Source organism: Centruroides vittatus, unplaced genomic scaffold (genome assembly GCF_030686945.1).
Source record: "Centruroides vittatus isolate TY-2023 unplaced genomic scaffold, ASM3068694v2 contig_631, whole genome shotgun sequence".
Lineage (NCBI taxonomy): Eukaryota > Metazoa > Arthropoda > Arachnida > Scorpiones > Buthidae > Centruroides > Centruroides vittatus.
This window is the reverse complement of record NW_027122388.1, coordinates 133,320-150,765: the sequence shown is the minus strand read 5'-3', so window position 1 is coordinate 150,765 and position 17,446 is coordinate 133,320. Positions and strand designations below refer to the sequence as shown.

General features: G+C 36.3%; 1 protein-coding gene across 1 annotated transcript; it reads left to right on the top strand.

Moving 5' to 3' along the window:
• Nucleotides 1-13,826: 13,826 nt before the first annotated feature.
• Nucleotides 13,827-14,695, top strand: LOC136979711 (homeobox protein Hox-A7-like). The gene is made up of 2 exons (XM_067275734.1): nt 13,827-14,184; nt 14,436-14,695. The coding sequence occupies exons 1-2, from the start codon at nt 13,827-13,829 to the stop codon at nt 14,693-14,695; spliced, it is 618 nt and encodes a 205-aa protein (XP_067131835.1).
• The last annotated feature ends 2,751 nt before the right edge of the window (nt 14,696-17,446 follow it).

Below are 17,446 nucleotides of genomic sequence, written 5' to 3'. Positions count from 1 at the left end.
TGAAATCTTTGAATTTTTTCCCCCAGACAGACTCTTTTTAAGGGCATTTTAGGGCCTAAAAATGCAGTTTTCCGGCTTTTAATTGCCGTCACTTGCCTGAAAATTTAGGTTTTAAATATATTCGAGGCCTAAATGCCGGGAATATCGCGATTCTATGCCTATAGAAGGGCCTAATTAGGAATGTTTTCCCGAGTAAAGTTTCGTACACGATAAATTCCACACAATAATACGTTCGTTTGAACGTTATTAGGGCCTCGAACGAATGGACTTTATCTAAGAAGGCCTCATCGATTGAGGCCCTAAATCTTTCCAACAGTTTCGATTAGTTTATAAGCGAAATTAGCGTATAAACAGCTTTTAAAGGGGGATATAGTAACAACTCGTAACCACGGCACAGGTCCACGTAAGGGGCCCATTTTTCAAGTTTTTTCGGTAGTGTGTACAATAAACAATTAATTATCGTTTGAGGAATTGTGAAAGGGCCATTATCGGCGTTCATTAAGGCCATTGATTGCACCTATAATCTGGATAAAAGTGCGAAAGACAGACTTACGTATCTGTAATGGCTATCGAATTGGTGAAAAGTGCATTGGTGGCCCTTCTACCAATCACAGTAAAGGGGAGGTAATCTCGATAACTGGAGCCACCTGGAGTCTCAACGAGAATCTAATGACGACAGTATAATGACCCAAAAGTGAAGACCTCATTTGAATTCTCCGCGATTAAAATCACTTAATTCGCTATCAGACTTGGGGCCCCCCAAACGACACAGGAAGAGGCCCCCCGAAGGAAACAGGCGGGGGCGGCGCAGCAACAACGACGTCACGCAGCCGGGTGGGGGGAGGAGAGCGGGTATCATCTCCTCCTCAACTTTTTTATTGGGTTTACGTTAAAATTAAGGCTCTCTCTCCTCCGCACTTAGGTGAAGTGTTCAGAATCAGGAGCTACCGAAAAATCCCTAGGGTGGGAGAGAAAAAAATCCCTGGAGGGGTGGTTTTTCGCTTACTACTCAATAATGAAAGGAGTCATTTTCGGGTGAGAGCCAAGGTTACCATAAATGTAATAATTATATAACTTCAATCCCCTCGAGTGGGGTGTTGTAGTGGTGTTTTCGGTGTGGTGTTACATCCAGGGTTTATTTATTTATTCGAGTGAAAGGGGGGGTGTGCAAATGGAAAAATTCCTGCCAGGTTAGGGTGGAAGAAGTGTGTATGGGGGTGGAATTGAATTGCATGGTTGTTGTCCATCGATCCTTTCTGATTTCCAGAGCAGCGCTAATGATTCAAGAGTCGTTAGAGAAGGCTGAAGAAGTCTGAGAACACACGACTGGACTTTAAAGGTCGAATTTTCTCCCCCCTCTTGTGTTTTTTGGAGGCGGATTCTTCTTCGAAATGTTATCTAAATGGTAGCTACAATTTTTCGGATTTTTTTTCTAATTTTGGAGCCAGAAAGGCAACGATTGTGCCTTGTGCAATTTCTCAAAAAATTACAATTATGTAAGTTTTCATCCCCTCAAGTAACTTCCACCCCCTTTCGGGCACTTGAAAGACTCTCTAAGCGCGTAAAATGGAATCGAATTAGAGCCTGTAGGCTTATAAATCAAGTCTAATTAGCTCCAGACTCGAAGGATTCAATCAGGCTATTACACACAGGCTCTTACTATAAATTACTTGCTTTTTCTTCTGAAAAATATTTAAAGAGGCTAAATTTGATAGTGTTTAATGAAAAATTACAGCCTTTATATTTTCCTTTCTAAAATGCAATTAAGGCTTTAGACAGGTTAAATTCTGTAGAGACTCGTGAAGCCGTGTACAGTGTCACACATCAAAGGCCTTCTTTCTCCTACATAAATGGCCTTAACTTTTATAAACTAAAGCGAAATTTGCCTTAATATCTTGTTAATAAAGGCATTTAGAAAGGCCCGAGGTCCTTAAAATCGATTTAAAAACATAAATTACTTAGCACCGAATCGTCGGTTTAACGATTTTCTACAGCAGTTCGACTTCCGTACGCTTTCACATCCGCTCTTAATTACTAAAAAGGCTACTTGTTTTCAGGGTAATTAAGGCTACTGTACTGTAACTAAGGCTATGATTTCTTTTAAAACGTTAAAAATTTCAGTATTAATTAGTGTAGGAAGAAGTATGCGCTGTGTAATGAGAGTAGAGCGCCCATGACCAGCGTAGGGCCTAAAAGTATGCCTTGTGGCTTAGGAATTGTTTAACAAACGAATTTCTTGACAGGTTTTTTCCAGTTAAAATAAGGCAGACGAGCTTTTCTCACCATTCGACAGGCAATATTTCGTTAAAAACAATAATTCACCACATCTGTTGAGAAGTCCGTGGGAATTTGGCAGAGGGCTCCGTCTGCTCCCCCCTTTTCTACTAATATATATTACTAGAAAAGGTAAAGTCGGAATAGGGCCAGCTTCTGGAAATAACCTTAAGGGAATTTGTCAGCTTGTATGGCATTATATACACTTATAATTTTAAAAATGCCAAAAACTCTTTCTACACTTTGACCTCAATAAAATGAGTAAGTGGTTATTTATTTATTTGTTTTTTTAGGTGCCGTTTCTTTGTATAAAATGAGGTTGTTCTGCTCGAAAGAAGGCTTCTATAGAAGGCTATCTTACTTAGGAAGGTTCCTACATAAACAGGCTAGCTTTTTAAAAGGCTAACACCTTTGACCTCAGTACAATGCGTCATTACTTTTTGTACAGTACAAAAGTGAGTGTTCTGCTCGTGAAAATGTTTTATAAAAGGCTTGTTTCCTTAAGAAAGCTTATTTACTAAAAAGGCTCTTATATATGAAGGCTTAAGGCTCATTAGTTAAATCTAAACCTGAAAAGGGTGTTGTAGTTCATTCGTTTTTCTCCAGGATCACCCTTGTACAAAATTAAGTAAAGGCGTTGTTTTTATATGAGCCTGCTCGAGAAATGAGTAATAAAAGGCTTAGAAACTCAAGAAGGCTCATAACTAAAACCGCTACGATTTATAATAGGCTATTCACATTCGTTACAAGAGCCTTCTGTACTCTAGAATTAAGTAAAAGGCTCATTTAAATAAGCCTTTTACGTCTTAAATACAAAAATGCAAATGTAAAGCCCGTACTCTCGAGTAACTCAACATTAAAGGGCCCCACTGCATGCAAGGCCTTAACGAAGAGCACGCGCTAACAATTTTCAGCCCAATATTGTACGATTTTTTCGGGAGAAGGGGGTGCATTTGAGATTGTTTAAATCGATTTCTTTCCCCCTTTAGTGTGCTTCTTCATCAGTGGAAAAGCGTCGGTTTATTAAGGAGACCGTTCGATAATGACTCAATGGGGCCTTCTTAATGACTTAATGGGGCCTTTTTTATGACGCAATACAACAGTAAATAGACGTGTAGGGACTATGTCCTTCTTAAAGAAAACTGTCTGATGGAACACTGCCAAGAAGTATAGAAGTTAAAAATGAGGTTTGCCTTGAACTGCCTCCTAGCTAAACACCTGAGACAGGAAAAAATTGCACATGACAACCAAAGAGGCATAAAATGCATAAGTGGGCAGTGTGACGTTTCTATTCTGTCAGGGGCTAAAACAAGCGAACAATCGAGTTTTTCCTGCTCGGAATTACCTTTCTTTTCCTCGCTCCTAACCTTCCCAAAAATTACGTCAGACTCAACCTTAACAAATTGCCTTACAGATAAATAAGATTTTTAACTTATCCGGCTGGAGGCATACTTCAAAAAAGGCTCTCTTTATTTTTTTTTCACGTAAAACGTTGGAGGCATAACTTCGCCAGATTGGTTAGTTCAAAGTTAGCTCCTCCCTCGACTTTTCTCTAGTCTTCTACAACGAATAGGGCCTCATTAGAGTGCCCTAGAGGTAGATTTATTAACAGATTAAAGGGCCTACATACTTTAAATTAATTAAGGGAATAAATAATTAACGCTGTAGGTTTTCTTCTGTTTACGGTGTTTTTAACGAAATTAAGAAAATTTACAGGCCTCATTAATTTTACATTTATGATTAAAGCTTAAAATAGTTAATACTTTAAAAGGCATAAACGTCACTCAGTTCTCGAGGCGAATCTAAAGTGGAAATTTTATATTTACAAGTGAGAGGCCTTAAGTTTGCTAGCAAGTTACTTAAACTTTTATGTGTATGTCAGTAGCATTGCTTCGAAGGGCCTCGTTAAAGTACAAGATACTTTCATATACTCTTGCTTTATTTTTCGTTGTCTATCCCAAAAAAAGAGGCCTTTACGTTCGTATTTATCCAATAAGAATCTTCGATAGAATAGCGACTTATCATTAAAACGGTCCCTCTTACTGCTAAACACAAAGATTGGGCCCTATTAAAACACACTTTCGAAGTCCATTAACGTGTAAAAGAGCAATAAATTGCTACCATGCGAGAATAGATTTAAATGTTATTGTGCCCCATTCGTGTAACTAACTTTGTAGGCCTTAAGGCCCTATAGTTTAGATTAATTTCATCCTTCTTACAATTTCCTAAGCGTGTCAAGTCGAAGAATTGGCATTCGTTTCGTGCTGCGAATCCCGTTAATCCATCGAGAAATTATGAGGGCATTGAGCTGGAAGGGCCTCCCTAGACGTTTTATGGCCTCCCGGCCTTAAAACGTCTAGGAAGGCCCGTCCTAATCGTTTTGCCACGACCAAACGTGGCAAAACGATCGTTTATATCCCACCGCATCCGATAGAAGAGGGGGATGGAAAAATGTATGGCTGCCATACACTAGGAGCAATTTACCTGTGTTGTATATGGGTGTGCATATGAGGCTTATTTAGATAGAGGTCCAGGTGATAGATGGCAAACTATTGAAAGACGTAAACAGCCGTACAAAATGTTGGTTTTACGCTTGGCGGGACATTTCGGGGAATACTGCCAAGAGATAAAATATTTCGCGATCGCGAAATATATATATATATGTGCGTACGTCTGTAAGTTTGTCCCCCCTTTGCCGCTGCTTCTTTTTTATGATCCCACTTGTTCTTTCCCCCCTTAACTTTCTTCTTTTATTCTTCAAAATGTCGCCATGCATGGCAAATATGACACAAGTTTCCGAGCTATTTGTCTGTTTGTACTTCCAAGCAAAAATACTAGGCCAATTCGGGGATGTCGCCAGAATTTGAAGGAACGTTGCTGTCTTGGGGAATCGATCATGCCGCATACCCGTTACCATGACAACGGTCATTTCCTCTCTCGCGTCATGAGTGCCAGCTTCACTTCTTTTTTCGATAACCGACAGCAACTTTTTTTTTTTTTTCTTTCTTTCTTGCTTCTTCTTCTTCTTCTTCTGATGCTGCTGCTGCTGCTGCTTCTCCTTCTTTTTCTCCTAAGCTTCACTTTGATAATCCTTTCTTTGTAGGAGATTTTTAGGAAGAAAGAGTGTAGCAGCATCCTAATTAGAAAATTTTCGATGAGGAATTGTAATTTGAGTGGATTTTTCGGGTGGTTGTTGCGGTTCTACCAGCACTTAATACGCTTTATTCGATTTAGGGTAGCATAAATGATTAAAAACCCTACATATTTAGGGAAATTTAGAGTAAACTTTTAAGGTACAAGCGTCTAGAATCATCAGCATCCTCACTCTGATCCGCATCACATGTGTAAACATCCTCAACAAAATTGAATTGTAATTGTAATTTAAGCGGAATTTTTGCTTCTACCCGCACTTAAAACGTTTAAGGAAACGTAAATGCTAATAAAACCCTATACATTTGGGAAATTTAGGATAAGGTATAAGGTGCAAGTGTCTAGAATCATCAACATCCACAAACTCATCTGCATCACTTGTGTAAGCATCGTCAACAAAATTGCCTTATTTAAAAAAAAAAAATTACCGAATTTTTATCGAAAGTATAAAAAGCCTGATTTAAATTACGAGCCTTCCTTATAATTAAGCAGGTTTCGAGGGAGGCCTGCTTAATTATAATCAGGCAACGTCTCGGATGTTGCCTGATTTTGAAATCAGGCAACATCCGAGAGTTTGGTGTGATGAATATCCACGGGATGGTAACTGAAAAATGCCTTTAGTAACGCTCGTGTGCATGTTACTAAAGGAGTGAGCCTGCAGAATAAACTAAAAATGAGCGATTTTAATTCTCATTTAATTATAAAAGAGATAAAGAATGTGTATGTTGACATTTTACAGCTAATGAGAGAAGAGTTGGTCGTGTATTCTTGTCACCTCCCAGTTGTTATGTCATAAGCATGCTGCTTAATGGAGAAGCATGACGAATAACGAGATAATTCGCACAAAAGAGAGTTAAATCACTCTTATTATCTTGTCTTTAAATAATAAACATATATCCAATTTATCTTTTTACAGGAGGAATGTAAAAAATTCTATCCTTTATCCCCTAATTATCGTTTAAAAGTGCATTAACTACCCCCCTTTATAACCTATGATAAATTCCACCTTTATGGTAAACATAAATGCAATTATCTTGTTATTTTTTTTGTGTGTAATTTCGTTATTTATCCTACTGTAATTTACTAATCTTGTATATCCTTCGGCTAGAATAAATTAAATAAATTAAAAGGGGTCAGGATTTACTCCACGAGTTCCTTTAAGTCACCACGTCTAAGAGCAGGAGCTATGTCTGCAACGTTTTCTACAAGGAAAGTTTAGGGAAAAAATTGGATAAAAATCGATTTTTAATTAGCGGCTCTTACTTGTTTTTTAATTGCTTCAGCTTAATTGCCTATAGGCTAGGCTGGAAAGTTAATTTATTAGCCTACAACACCTAGGATCGATGCCTAGTTCCTAACGACATAGTACGGACTGCCTCCTATTTTCGGCCACATTAATGCGTGTAAGGCCTGTTAAGTATAAAATCAATGGCGTGGGGCCTTTGTAGTGACTACATTTAAAGAGCACGCCATGGTTTCTGCCTAGGACTCAATTTTATTAAGGCCTAGACGTTAATATAAATCGTAGCATCACACGTCTTTAGTGAGGGTTTATGATCATTTCTAAGACTTTATTAATAGTAAACATTTCATAATTAGGCCCTAACAAGTTTAGGGCCTTAATATTTCGAGAGTTTTTCCGGCAAGGGCCCTGCAAAAAAAATACGTAAAAGTTAATTAAAATTGCTACACGCTCTTTCAAAGTAGGGGCTCTTGTAGAGTTTATCTAGCTAGGGCCCTAGGGCCTAATATTAATTCAGATATTTTTTAAAGGATGTTTACTCTAGCATCGTCGATTGAACATCCTTAACTAGGCGGATAGACAGTAAAATATAGGTCAATAAAAATATGATAAGTGGCATAAATATTAGGCATACAGGCTATAAATCACGTAAAATTGTTATTATTTCTGACCTGAATATAAAATTCCAGGAAGTTTCCTTTTTTTTCTAGAAGAGGAGAAGACAAGGAAAGTTCCCCCACCCCCTGCTATTATTTAAGGCTGGATTTACCAAGAGGTAACACCTAAACTTCCGTTATTTAATATCATCATCAACCTTCAATCAGTACTTAAGAGTAATTTATAGAAAATAAATTATGCTTAACGTGTAATTATAGCATCATCCTCTTTGTTTTCTTTGTTGTATCCTACCTCAATCGACTGACAATGCATCTGGGAAATGATTTTTCTAAGCTGTGCTCCTTCAACAGTTCCTAATGATTTCCTTAATTATAGTGAAAGTTTTGTAAAGAAAGTGATGCTGAACTCGTTAAGCATCATAGATAAAAGGCCCTTCGTTCCATTGCCACAATAAAAAGTGCATAACTTACGAGGATATCTTCGTTTAACGAGCCAGGGTTATATCATCAGTACGGGCGTTCAAGGCCTTGTATAGCTTAACAGGCCCTAAACAGGTTATCTTAGGATTGATATGTAAGGCCTTCCTGTGCTCGAGATTATTTAGATTGTAAAAGGTAGCTGAAAGGCCCTATAAATTTGGTTTAGATTAATTAAACATTGGGCATCTTTATTAATTACACTTTTAACTCGTTGCGTCATCAGCAGGCCATTTTTATATTAGGGCAACTTAAGTAGGCCCTGCAAACGAGTACAATATTAACTAAAGAAGCCTTTTGAATGGCCTCATTACTTATGGTTTATCTTCCTGGATTTCTAACATAACAGAGCACAGATTTGGGACACGAGTGAGGCCTTCCTGCGCTTAAAAAAGGCCCTATTCGTAACAGAATCTGCTCAAAGAGTCGCCCTGTATACAGACCAAACTTCACCCCATATGAGGTCTCTAATGTGGCGCCATCTTTAGGCGAAATCTTGCGGGTCTCCCCCGTAAATTTGAGGCCTTCGCACCTAAATTTTCGACTAATTTCTAGTCCAGGATAGGCCCTTTAGTTATAAAACTCAGTTGGAAGGCGGTAGATGCTGTTCGCCTCCTAAGTAAGATAGAAAGCTTGGGGTAAGAGAAGTCAATATTGAGCCTCCTGTTAATAGATGTAGACGGCTATTTACGCCGGAAGATTAGCCATCCATCCCTCCTCATGACAAGATGCGAAGAAAAACTATGAAATATGACGATGATGAGATGTCTACAGTTACCATGGTAACAAATACCTCTATAGGAACAAAACTTTAACGGATAAACTTTCAATTAGTGCACCATATTAGTGCTCCACACCCCCTTTAAGAAAAGAAAGACCCATGCAACAGCCTGAAAACTGAAAGAAAGTGAAATTAGCTGATGCCTAATAAATAAATTACAGAATTTTTTGCGTTTTTTTATGAGCCAAACTCCTTGCAGATAAAAACGTTAAAGGGCCTAATCGATTCGAAAGTGGAGAAAAATTAATTTTCCTGGGAGAAAGAGCCGTTTCTTTATTAAAGAGGAAAAGTAATTGAAATGATAGAAGATGAAAATCAATAAATGTGCTGAATATTCTGCAGACCTCATAACTAAATAACGGGATAAATAAATTTTAAACCTCATAAATCACTCATTTTTCCTCGCACTTCGAGTACAAGGTCTACGAGAGGCCCTAATTGTAAATCTTACCAGGCCTTAATTGCGAGTAATTTTGCGGCATCAGAAGCCTTCGGTAAAATAAAAAAAAGAAACCTTTACATAATCGAAATTTACAAAGCATGAGGGCTAAACAAACAATAAATAACTAGTTTAGGCATTCGGTATCAAGGCCCCACGCTTTAATAAATTACTTATATGAAATCTATTATTTAGGAGACTTCAAGGTAGATGACTAGATTCCAATTCGGCATTAACTCACAAGAGGGAAGTTCGTGAGTCACCTTAGGAGGGCACATGCACATGGGGACATGCAGTACATGTAATTCAGTAATGCATTAGCAGCAGCATCGATCCTAGTTTCGGAGGTAAACACCAGGGGCCACTGCTGCGTTAGGGCGCAATCGATATCTTCCCTCGAGCTGTCGTTCTTATGATAAACCAGCCCTTCCATCCAAGCCCAATAACATCACGTGACCGTGCGACAGCTGTGACCGGACTTAAGGGTTATGAGGGTTCCACTCTTCTCTTTGTTCACACCTGGCGTCAATAGGTCTTTGCTTATTTTCTCTCTCTCTCTCACACACACACACACACAGACACACATACGCACACACAAAGAGAAAGGGCTTTCGAATGTGTCTAATGCCTTTACGATATTTATGTATACGCAATTTGCTTCTCATTAATCTTCCTGTGAATAGCCTGCTAATCACTTACTAAAAGGCTCAGTTTTAATTTAAAAAAAAAAAAATAAGCCTGTGAAGCGATTTGCAATTGTTCTAGAGTTATCATTTATTGAAGAAAATTATAGAAAAGAAATTGATAACCTTTTAACAGCTGAAAAAACACGTGTTCTAGAAAAATAATCAGTTGCAGACGTAAACAGTTGATACTGATTAAAAAATACAATAATAGATTTTGGAAAATAAATCAATATCACGAAACTGAAAACTTTTAACAAAAGTATTATTGAAATTGATTAAATTATTTTATCTAGAAACATCTGGAACACGAAACAGATCAATAAATAGATTAAAAGTAATCTACAAGTTTTTGTAGGCGTTAAAAAACTTGTAGAGCAGGAAAGACTGCCAGCAGGGATCCAATTAAAATTTTTAAATGAATCCCAAATTATTCTAGAAGGATTAAAAATTGTTGCTTATAAATTAACATTATCTTTTCCTCTATCTATACGAAAACAAAAGACTAAATTTAAATCTAAATTAGCTTCATAAAAGGACCACAATCCCCAAATATAGGGCTTGTAGCATCTCAATATTGGTGATGCAGTGCATCATCCTAACTCCCTAGTGACTAATGTTTAATTAACATTCAGTAAAGCTCATTCCCCGGGGTCCCACCTACGTCATACCGATTGTTGATAAAATCAACTTTAGGGCCTAAAAGGAAAGAATGGGGCCTAAATATTCTACGTATTAACTTTGCCTATAGGCATTTTTACAAGTGAGAACGAAGAGGAATGTCATTCTAAACCGTTATCCAATCATTGGTAGGGAGTGTAACACGGGAAGGGAAGCGATTGGTTAAACTACTTGTTTACGTTTAAGCACGTGCTAGACGGTCACCCCCAGTTTGAAATAAATGTAAAATTAAGTTCTTTAATTAAATTAAGTTTTAAAATTTAATTTTGTTTAAAATTTATTTTTGTAATGAATGATTTTTAAAAGTGGGTTTTTTGCCACTTTAAGCTACTGTTTAACCTTTATTTAAATTGATTGAAATACATTTTCGTGTATGAAATATGAAATTTAGGACATTGATGGACCTTTCTACTGTTTAAACAGCGATTTAGTACCCATAAACGTAATTGATTATTGAAAACTTAATCCTGAATTTAATAAGCTCTTCTAGCATCACGTGAAGTTACTAAAGACGAAGATGATTTAATGTATGCTTCTAAAGTCAGGATTTTGGGCTTTTGTAGGAGCTTCTAAAATCAGGAATTTGGGATTTTGTAGGAGCTTCTAAATTCAGGATTTTGGGGCTTTTGTAGGTGCTTCTAAAATCAGGAATTTGGGCTTTTATAGGTGCTTTCTAAATTCAGGATTTTGGGGCTTTTGTAGGTGCTTCTAAAATCAAGAATTTGGGCTTTTATAGGTGCTTCTAAATTCAGGATTTTGGGGCTTTTGTAGGTGCTTCTAAAATCAGGAATTTGGGCTTTTATAGGTGCTTCTGAATTCAGGATTTTGGGGCTTTTGTAGGTGCTTCTAAAATCAGGATTTGGGCTTTTGTAGATGCTTCTAAAGTCAGGATTTTGGGCTTTTGTAGATGCTTCTAAAGTCAGGATTTTAGAATTAGATTCTAAGCTTTTGTAGGTGTTTCTAAAATCAGGATACTGAGCTGTGTAGGTGTTTCTAAATTCAGGTTACTAAGCTTTTGTAGATGCCCTAAGATTAGAAATCTGACTTTTTACAAGCACCTCTACAATTAGGACGGCGATTTCTAAAGATACCCCCTAAAATCAGGTTGCAGATTTCTTTTTAATACCTTAAAATTAGGATATTTTCTGTAGATTCCGATTTTTGATAATGTCCTTAAATTAAGGGTTTAAAATGACCCCTCCGAAAATAGGGTGTTAAATATTCGTAGGGTATTTCTACAGTCAAGACGAACAATTTCTTCACAATCCTAGAAGCACGTAAATGATGTTAAATTTTAAAAAACAAAAAGGCATCCTTAAAAAATACGTCACAGGCGGGAGATGTTTTAACCTCGGGGAGAAGGGGAAGTTTAGATTTTTTTATAATAAATTTAGATTCAATTTTACTGTAGGAATTTAAAGATCGATCATTAATCAAGAGAAATCTAGGGTTATAAATGGGAGGGCTCTAAAATGACGTCATAACAAATGGATAACTGACAAAAATGACATCAAGAGCAACCGAATTGTAGAATGTCTGCCTTTGTGATCTTCATGATCAATCATCATCTGATTATTCTTTAGCATTTAATGCAACTTTTCTCCTATAAACAAGCAAAGGATTTGCAAGGAAGTAATCAAAGGTTTTGATAAATATCAAAAGAATCTCATCCACTTTGAAAATAATCATTTGTTAATCTTCTATTTTTCCTTTTTTTCCCCCTTATTTTTTATGATAAATGTCCGGTTATTAGGGGACAAATTATTTATCTTTTAATGCCTTTTTAATGGGTAAATAAATAGTTAATCGCCTATATATATATATATTTTTTTAATTTTATTTTTTATAAAGGAACTATATTCAATAAAAAGGGTAAATCAGGATGCTAATTCGGGGTCAAAGGTGATAAACTAAATTAATGAATTTTAGCCTTATACATTTATTTTTCAATTCAGGATTTTCTGATTTATACAGGCTCCTGAAATCAGGATTCTCGTTTCTTATAGTAGCTTCTAATATAAAAGATTCTAGCTTTATATATTTGCTCCTGAAAACAGGCTCTTTCCTTCATATTTTCGCTTCTAAACTAAGGATTTTAGCCTTATACTTTTGCTCTTCGTTTCAGGATTTTGGATTTATATAGTCATTATAAATTAAGGATTTTCTCTTTACACATTTGCTCCTGAAATCAGGCTTCTTCTTTCATGTTTTCTCTTCTAAATTTAAGGATTTTGTGTTTATATATTTGGTCGTAAAATCAGGCTTATGAATTTTAGGAGCAGCGAATGAATCCTAAATTTTTAGGTTTTACTTTAGAATTTTAGGAAACTTTAAGGCTTTAAAACATTTTAAAATTCTTAAAAAAATAGTCTAATATAATCTAAAACTTAGAAAAATTGGAAGAAATAAACCAAAACAGGGCTCAAAATTCCTATTTTAAAATGGGTCCTTCATAAATTGTAGATTCTAGATAAATTCGCCCCCAAAAGAAAGGGTGAAGATCAGATAAAACAGCAAAAACACCCCTAAAATGGACATTAATATTAAATAAAACGTCATAGAACAGTCAAAATGACATAAACAATGGGATAAAACTCCTAAAATATTATAACAATGAAAACACAGGGGAGAAAATGGAATAAAATTCTGTTAAACAAAGGGGTAGATATCGAATAAAACATCAAAATCCCTCCAAATAGTGTTTTAGATTAAATAAAACGGCATAAAACAGGGGATAAGTTGAAGTCAAATAGCATAAAAAGGGGGGCGAAGATCGGATAAAACGGCATAAAAAATGCCCAAAAGGGGGTAATGTTCAAGTAAAATAGGAGGAAAATGTAAAAAAATTAACCACTTTCTTTTTAAATTGTAAAAAATTTATAGAGATATCCACTTGTAAGACGAAGAGGTTTAAGTTGAAAAGGTCTCGGAGAGGTGGAAAGGGGGGTGGAGAAAATGCAGTTTTCATCCCATTGATAGAATATTAACCTCTTCTCTCGTAAGTTCATTCATTCATATTTTGGTTGTAGTACGTCCCAAAATTTACGTTCTCGTTTCAGTAGTAGCATCTCGGGAGCTGCAGCTGTCTCGTAAATTTTAACGGCCACTTCCACACGTGTTTATTTGAGGGTCCATTAATCGCTGTAAACGTCTCTCCGTGATCTTTACGGCCTCTAAAGTCATCGGTTGCAGATAAAGGGCTGTAAATTTTTCTGTGTTCTTTTTTTTCTCCTCCTTCCTCCTTCCTCCCTTCTTTATAGTCCTTACGTCGTCGCGTGTTTACTTTATTTATTTATTTATTTTCCACCCTCTTCCATTGTCGTGAATGGGGTTGTGTGCGTGTGAGTGACAGGCGGTCATCACCCTCCCGCTATTGGTTGCCTGTCAGTCACGTGACGCCTTTTTGCGCCATATCATTAGGGGTTGTGTCGGGGTGAAGTGGGGGATCACAAATCATCCCCGGCTACCAGTCCCCGCCATTATGAGTTCGTATTTCGGCAATGTTTCCACGTGCTCTTGGACTTCTTGCGCCCTTCAAACGTCACACGGGCAGAGTTACGTGCAGGAGAACAAATATTACATAGGGGACCAGCGTGGCCCCTTTCTGAATCCCACTTCCGACTACCGATACCCCCAGAGTTACGGAAACCAGGAGCACGCGAATCAGGAGCCCTTCCTGTCTACGGAGACCGAACCCTGCTTGCACGGCTACGCCAAAAACTACGGGCCTACCCCACACGAAGCCCCAAGGGCCCCACAGTCGCAGTTACAACAACAACACGACCAAGGCGGCCATCAGCCTCAAGCGCACTTATACCCCTGGATGAAGTGTTACGGAGGTTAGTTTATAATATATAAATATATATATGTACTATTAAACAAAGAGGTAGTGTGATAAAAAAGCACGTGGATGCGAGTCACGTGACCGGATTTTTTTTTTACATACGTTTCGTTGCGTCAGCCCGGTCGCCATTGGTCCCTCCGCCATTTTAAGAGTCGCTCTTTCTTTGCTTTGTTACGATCTATGCATTAACCCCCGTTTGAACTGTTGTTTACGTAGTTAATACGTGTCTCTTTTTCTACTCTACAGATGCTAACACGTCGACAAAGAGGACTAGACAGACTTACACACGTTATCAGACACTAGAACTGGAGAAGGAGTTCCATTTTAATCGCTATCTGACACGAAGGAGGAGGGTGGAAATCGCCAGGATGTTGAGCCTGACCGAAAGGCAGATCAAAATATGGTTCCAAAATCGTCGTATGAAGGCCAAAAAGGAGCAGAAGATCAAAAACGAACAGGAAACAACAACAGCAGGAGATGCAGACATCGAAAACAAGCAAGAATAAGAAGAGAAGAACAACACCACCACCCTCACTTCTACTATTTTAATTTATTTAGACAGAGGAAACGGGGAAAAAAATGTATTATTTTCGATTGAGTCGTTTGTAAGAAGGGTCAAAAATGTAGTAAATAAGTATTCGATGTTTGTCGTAAAACTTTCGACATGAATTATTGCACCTGACCCCACATGCGTGTCAGACTTTTAGGACCTCCTCTTGTGAAGGGAGCGGGTCACCCCGCTGGCGACTCACTACAGTTTTCTTCCTTTTTAAAAAGAATTTTAAACAGTAAAATCCATCCTAAACTGTACTATTTTATGGTTTTACAACATCCTAACAACCCTTTTTAGTGCCAGAAAAAGGGGGTCAGTTATAAACTTCACCCTCAACAGTCCAAGTTGCTACATTCTTAAGTGCTGCAAGTATTTTTAAGTTTTGTTAGAACCACGTATCTACCGATTAATCAGCGTAAAATATGTGAGATTTTTATGAGGTTAGTGAATGAATTTTGTGTTTTTTTTATACCTTTCTACCTTCTTTAAACAACAAACCAGGGGTTCTTAAACTTTCGTTTAAAGTAAGACATCACAATATGGCGGCTGACAAGCTTAACTAATAACCTTTGTGAAGATGATTTTGTACAAGTTAAGCGTTGGGGAAATCGCCTTTAAGATCTAAATTTTTGGGTTTTTTGGGGAGAAAACAAGTTTAACGAGCGGTTTTTACTGTTAAATTTCCCAAAAATTTCCCTCATTTTTTAGAAATGAGCTTAAAACATTGGATATATTCCACAGGTTTAACGTTAAACTTACTCTTAAGATTTTTAGGATTTTCTACGGGTTTCTCACGTTAGGAATTAAACTCGGGTGAACTTTAACCTTCGAAATTAACTCAGGGACTAGTCTATTAAGTAAACTTACACAACAAAATCAAATTTAGGGCCACAAATCTACTTCAACTACCCTTATTTTAACTGCTCTTTTCACCTTAAATTTCTCGGAATTTAACCGATTTCTTGACCCTTAAACGTAACCTAACCTTAAACCTTTCCTTTCCGAGCCTTAAACCTATATTAAGGCTTACAAATAACTTCATATTTTGTGGTAAAAAATATGTGCAATGTTGGCGTGACAACGAAGACGACGCCATTTTGTTTACGTTAAACTCAATTTTTGGTGCCAAAATTGTATACAAGAGGCCTCAAATGGGGTTTATATGTGTAGTAGGCATTAGGCTATTTATATATAGATTCGAAATATGAGGGCCTTAACGTTGTATTTGCTCAATCTCGATCCTAGGAGTTATCTGTGATACTATGAGATGCGGGTAAATATATATAATATATATAGAGATATTTATATATTTGTAACAAGTAGAGGGGTGTTGCTATGATATTTTGTTAAGTGATCCAATTGTGATGATTTTTATATACTTTTAACACTATCCTGTACAGCAGGAGGGCCCTCAAATTTATATACAAGTGATGGATAAATCAAAGGAAACGTTTGAAAGAGGCCCCCCTCTGCTGAAGTGTAGCGTGTTGTTTTATTTATTTTACGTAACAAGGAGTGTTTTGTACACTTTTTTACACACTTATGAGGCTTCTTAATAGTATTTCGTGTAGTAAATGTGCTTAAATGTGTCAAAAATGTGTAGTTTTTCATGAGAAATCAACCCATTTCTTGTATAGAAAACCCAATGTTCCTATCAGTAATGTGTTGTGTAATTGTTGTCGGAAGGTTATACATTAATTTTTGTTTTATTTACATACAAAAAAGTAAGAGTTACAACTTAATTAAAGGAGCCTTAATATAATGTGATGATTGTGTAATTTATAAATGAGATAATTAATTCATAATAAAGATTGGTATATTAATAATTTCATCATTTTTCTTTCATTTCTTCTCACACCTTCTACACTTTCTTCCTAGATTTTTATTAAATTTACTCACTTTAAACGGTTAAAATAATTAAATTAAGTTAGAAAAACATTCGAATTTTATAATTTTAAGGCTTTTAAGTGTTAAAATTTCGTAATTTTTTTAGAAAATCCGCTTCAAAACTTTCTTATTAACCATTCAGTCTTTATCATTTAATGATGCTCGCATTTTAACTTGTATTTAAACGAAAAATCTTATAAAATCCAGTTTAAAAATTAATTAAGAAGGTTTATTAAGTCAAAAATTAAGTTTTTAAGCGTTAAAATTCACTAGAAAGTTCGAAATTTTAGTAGAAATTCTAACAATTCTATACACCACCTGTATGAGTAAGGTCAATAATTAGTGAAGTTAACGTGATGATTTTGATTAAATTCTAATAAAATCGAACGTTTTTAAAGAGAAATTCGTTAATTTTCATATAAAATATTTCAAATTTTATCGAATAAATTTAATTTTTTCCATAGAAAACTGCTCTTTACACCATAAAAGTAACCAATTTCACAGAAGAAACACGTAAAATTTTCTAAGAGAAATTCATTTTAAGCTGTTAAATTAACAGAAAATCATGAAATTTCATTAGAAATTTAACTTTTTTAGCATCCAAATCCTCAATTATCAAGAAAAATTCTTCGGTAGAAAAGGGTGGAAATACTTTATTTAATTGTAAAATAAAAATACAGCAATTAGAAGACAATTAAGCATCCTCATCCTCTTCCTCATCATCATCGTCGATGATCAAGTTTATATAAAGTAAAGTTTAGATAGAGAGAGAGAGAGACATTAAAGGAGAAACTCATCATTGGTAAAGTGATGCACA

What these genes read in the sequence shown, in the direction of transcription:
- LOC136979711 (XM_067275734.1), top strand. Translation starts at nt 13,827, where the DNA reads ATGAGTTCGTATTTCGGCAATGTTTCCACGTGCTCTTGGACTTCTTGC. An exon ending in CTGGATGAAGTGTTACGGAG is followed by an intron (nt 14,185 to 14,435) that starts GTTAGTTTATAA and finishes TCTACTCTACAG; the next exon opens with ATGCTAACACGTCGACAAAG.